General features: G+C 51.5%; 1 protein-coding gene across 1 annotated transcript in view; it reads left to right on the top strand.

Moving 5' to 3' along the window:
* Positions 1-2,100, top strand: part of vps51 (VPS51 subunit of GARP complex) — an 8,890-nt gene extending 6,790 nt beyond the window's left edge. The window contains exon 4 of the mRNA XM_078428118.1: positions 1,840-2,100. Coding sequence (XP_078284244.1) covers positions 1,840-2,100 — 261 coding nt within the window. The remainder of the gene's footprint in view (positions 1-1,839) is intronic.
* Positions 2,101-5,051: the final 2,951 nt, after the last annotated feature.

Below are 5,051 nucleotides of genomic sequence, written 5' to 3'. Positions count from 1 at the left end.
TTTTCAGTCAGAGAGTTGTGAATCTGTGGAATTCTCTGCCTCAGAAGGCAGTGGAGGCCAATTCTCTGAATGCATTCAAGAGAGAGCTGGATAGAGCTCTTAAGGATAGCGGAGTCAGGGGGTATGGGGAGAAGGCAGGAACGGGGTACTGATTGAGAATGATCAGCCATGATCACATTGAATGGCGGTGCGTACAGGCTCGAAGGGCCGAATGGCCTCCTCCTGCACCTATTGTCGGCCCTTCGAGCCAGCACCGCCATTCACCGCCATTCAATATGATCATCCACAATCAGTACCCCGTTCCTGCTTTCTCCCCGTATCCCTTGATTCCGTTAGCCCTGAGAGCTGAATCTAACTGTCGTGACAGATGGTGCGGAGGTCTTGTAGGAGTGGGGAGGAGATGAGTGGTGAGCATTCCCCCTGCCCCCACGTGCGCCCGTAACATGTGATCGCCGTTTGTGGGCACTGGGCCTGTACTCGCTGGAGTTTAGAAGGTTGAGGGGGGACCTCATTGCAACGTACAGAACAGTGAGCGGCCTGGATAGAGTGGATGTGGAGAGGATGTTCCCACTAGTGGGAGAGTCTAGGACCAGAGGGCACAGCCCCAGAATTAAAGGGCGTTCCATTAGGAAGATGAGGAGGAATTTCTTTAGTCAGAGGGCGGTGAATCTGTGGGATTCTTTGCCACAGACGGCTGTGGAGGCCACAAGTCAGTGGGTATATTTAAGGCAGAGATAGATAGATCCTTGATCAGTGCGGGTGTCAGGGGTTATGGGGAGAAGGCAGGAGAATGGGGTTAGGAGGGAGAGATAGGTCAGCCGCGATTGAATGGCGGAGTGGACTTGATGGGCCTGATAGAAACATAGAAAATAGGTGCAGGAGTAGGCCATTCGGCCCTTCGAGCCTGTACGCACCGCCATTCAATATGATCATGGCTGATCATCCAACTCAGTATCTCGTACCTGCCTTCTCTCCATACCCCCTGATCCCTTTAGCCACAAGGGCCACATCTAACTCCCTCTTAAATATAGCCAACGAACTGGCCTCAACTACCTTCTGTGGCAGAGAATTCCACAGATTCACCACTCTCTGTGTGAACAAAAACTTTCTCATCTTGGTCCTAAAAGACTTCCCCCTTATCCTTAAACTGTGACCCCTTGTTCTGGACTTCCCCAACATCGGGAACAATCTTCCCCCATCTAGCCTGTCCAACCCCTTAAGAATTTTTAAAGTTTCTATAAGATCCCCCCTCAATCTTCTAAATTCCAGCGAGTACAAGCCCAGTCTATCCAGTCTTTCCTCATATGAAAGTCCTGCCATCCCAGGGATCAATCTGGTGAACCTTCTCTGTACTCCCTCTATGGCAAGATTGTCTTTCCTCAGATTAGGAGACCAAAACTGTACGCAATACTCCAGGTGCGGTCTCACCAATGCCCTGTGCAATTGCAGCAGAACCTCCCTGCTCCTATACTCAAATCCCCTCGCTATGAATGCCAACATACCATTGGCTTTCTTCACTGCCTGCGGCACCTGCATGCCTACTTTCAATGACTGGTGTACCACGACACCCAGGTCTCTTTGCATCTCCCCTTCTAATCGGCCACCATTCAGATAATAGTCTGCTTTCCTGTTCTTGCCACCAAAGTGGATAACCTCACATTTATCCACATTATACTGCATCTGCCATGCATTTGCCCACTCGCCTAATCTATCCAAGTCACGTTGCAGCCTCCTAGCATCCTCCTCGCAGCTAACACTGCCCCCCAGCTTCGTGTCATCCGCAAACTTGGAGATGTTGCATTCAATTCCCTGATGCTGAGCCTGTGTGTGTGTGTGCAGGTGTCGGTGCTGACGGGCATCATCAAGATCAGCTTGAAGACGTTCCTGGAGTGCGTGCGCGTGCGGAGTTTCGGCCGCTACGGGCTGCAGCAGATCCAGGTGGACTGCCAGTATCTGCAGCTCTACCTGTGGCGATTCGCGTCTGACGAGAACCTGGTGCACTTCCTGCTCGACGAGATCGTAGCCAGCACGGCCCACCGCTGCCTGGACCCGGTCACCATGGAGCAGAGCGTGATCGAGGTCATCTGTGAGCGTGGGTGACCCCCCCCCGTACCCCCTCCCCTCACCCACATCCCCCTCCCCCACCGCTGCCTGGACCCGGTCACCATGGAGCAGAGCGTGATCGAGGTCATCTGTGAGCGTGGGTGACCCCTGGCCCTTGTGTGTCAACTCTTCATAAGTTACAGCAGCAGAATTAGGCCATTCGGCCCATCGAGTCTTCTCCGCCATTCACTCATGGCTGATCTATCTCTCCCTCCTAACCCCATTCTCCTGCCTTCTCCCCATAACCCCCGACACCCGCACTGATCAACAATCTATCTATCTCTGCCTTAAATATACCCACTGACTTGTGGCCTCCACAGCCGTCTGTGGCAAAGGATCCCACAGATTCACCACCCTCTGACTAACTAGAGCCACCACCTCCCGGCGCCATAGACCCTTGGTCAATCCCGACCACGGGTGCTGTCTGTGCGGAGTTTGCACGTTCTCCCCGTGACCTGCGTGGGTTTTCTCCGGGTGCTCCGGTTTCCTCCCACACTCCAGAGACGTGCGGGTTTGTAGGTTATTCGGCCCCTCTGTGAATTGCCCCCCCAGTGTGTGGAGAGTGGGTGGGAAAGGGGGATAATGTGGAACAATAATAGACAACAGACAATAGGTGCAGGAGGAGGCCATTCGGCCCTTCGAGCCTGTACGCACCGCCATTCAGTGTGATCATGGCTGATCATTCTCAATCAGTACCCCGTTCCTGCCTTCTCCCCTGACTCCGCTATCCTTAAGAGCTCTATCTAGCTCTCTCTTGAATGCATTCAGAGAATTGACCTCCACTGCCCTCTGAGGCAGAGAATTCCACAGATTCACAACTAGTGTGAACGGGTGATCGCTGGTCGGCACAGACTCGCTGGGCCGAAGGGCCTGTTTCCCTGCTCTATCTTTACACTAAACTAAATTATTGGCACCGGGCTGTGAGTGCGATTGGACCCCGCGCAGTGACTGCGTTGTAAAATACAAGATTGTCAATGTTTAATGTGTGTGTGTGTGTACACTTTGTGGGAAATAAATCAGCATTAAACCACACTCTGCATTTCCACACTCATTCTCCTCAGTCTGGCTGACGTTAACAGCCTGAGAGGGAGGGGGGAGAGAGAGAGGGAGGGGGGAGAGAGAGATGGGGGGGGGGGGTAGAGAGAGGGGGAGATAGAGAAGGGGAGGAGGAGGGAGGGAGGAGAGAGAGGGGGGGAGAGAGGGGGTAGAGAGAGTGGGAGATAGAGATGGGGAGGGGGGAGAGAGAGGGAGGGGGAGAGAGGGAGGGGGAGAGAGAGGGAGGGGGAGAGAGAGGGAGGGGGAGAGCGAGAAGAAGATAGAGAAGGGGAGGGAGGGAGGAGGAGAGAGTGAAGAGGGGCTCACACGGCCCTTGAAAGTCTTTGAAATTCCTGGAATTTGAAACTTTTTTTCACGGCCTTGAAAGTCCTTGGATTTAATCATAGGTCCTTGAAAGTCCTTGAAAACACTTTTTATGATAAAAGTATCATTCGTGCAGAGTCATGGGGCGTTTGTTCATGGTCGTTTATAGCGCTTATTTTTATTAAACATCGGGAAACATTGTTGGACGTGTTTGTCTTTGTCGCCTATTTACATATTCTCTTCAGTTTGAAGAAGGGTCTCGACCCGAAACATCACCCATTCCTTCTCTCCACAGATGCTGCCTGACCTGCTGAGTTACTCCAGCACTCTGTGAAACGTCACCTATCCATGTTCTCCACAGATGCTGCCTGACCCGCTGAGTTACTCCGGCATTTTGTGTCTACCATCTCTCAGCTGCTATGTGTCTGAGAATAAAGACATTGAATCAGTGGGAATGTGTGTCTTGTCTGGAATTCATTTAGGAACACGATGAGCTTGCGTTACGGGCGCGAGTAGAGAGATCAAAGGATCTGCCCGCTGACAAACCGCCTAACGGAGGTTGCGTTACCCACGGAGCAGTCTCTACCAAGGTGACCACGTGGAGTAGCTGTGGTGCCGGCCGAACGTGGGCGATGTAGTCGTTGTTGAGGTTGGTGTTGGAGTTGGCAGTAACCATATAAACCATATAACAACTACAGCACGGAAACAGACCCGTTCGGCCCTACCAGTCCACGCCGACCATTCTCCCTGACCTAGTCTCATCTACCTGCTCTCAGACCATAACCCTCTAATCCCCTCTTATCCATATACCTATCCAATTTACTCTTAAATAATAAAATCGAGCCTGCCTCCACCACTTCCACCGGAAGCCCATTCCATACAGCCACCACCCTCTGAGTAAAGAAGTTACCCCTCATGTTACCCCTAAACTTTTGTCCCTCAATTCTGAAGCTATGTCCCCTTGTTGGAATCTTCCCCACTCTCAAAGGGAAAAGCCTACCCACGTCAACTCTGTCCGTCCCTCTTAAAATTTTAAAAACCTCTATCAAGTCCCCCCTCAACCTTCTACGCTCCAAAGAATAAAGACCCAACCTGTTCAACCTCTCTCTGTAGCCTAAGTGCTGAAACCCTGGCAACATTCTAGTAAATCTCCTCTGTACCCTCTCCATTTTGTCGACATCCTTCCTATAATTTGGCGACCAGAACTGCACACCATACTCCAGATTCGGCCTCACCAATGCCCTGTACAATTTTAACATTACATCCCAACTTCTATATCCGATGCTCTGATTTATAAAGGCAAGCATACCAAATGCCTTCTTCACCACCCTATCCACATGAGATTCCACCTTCAGGGAACAATGCACAGTTATTCCCAGATCCCTCTGTTCCACTGCATTCCTCAATTCCCTACCATCTACCCTGTACGTCCTATTTTGATTTGTCCTACCAAAATGCAGCACCTCACACTTATCAGCATTAAACTCCATCTGCCATCTTTCAGCCCACCCTTCCAAAAGGCCCAAGTCTCTCTGTAGACTTTGAAACTCTACAGGTGACGTTGGCCACAGGTGTGTGAAGTTTCCGCG

Source organism: Rhinoraja longicauda, chromosome 34, assembly GCF_053455715.1.
Source record: "Rhinoraja longicauda isolate Sanriku21f chromosome 34, sRhiLon1.1, whole genome shotgun sequence".
Classification (NCBI taxonomy): domain Eukaryota; kingdom Metazoa; phylum Chordata; class Chondrichthyes; order Rajiformes; family Arhynchobatidae; genus Rhinoraja; species Rhinoraja longicauda.
Note: the sequence above shows the minus strand (reverse complement) of the source record. Positions and strands in the feature narration are given on the sequence as shown.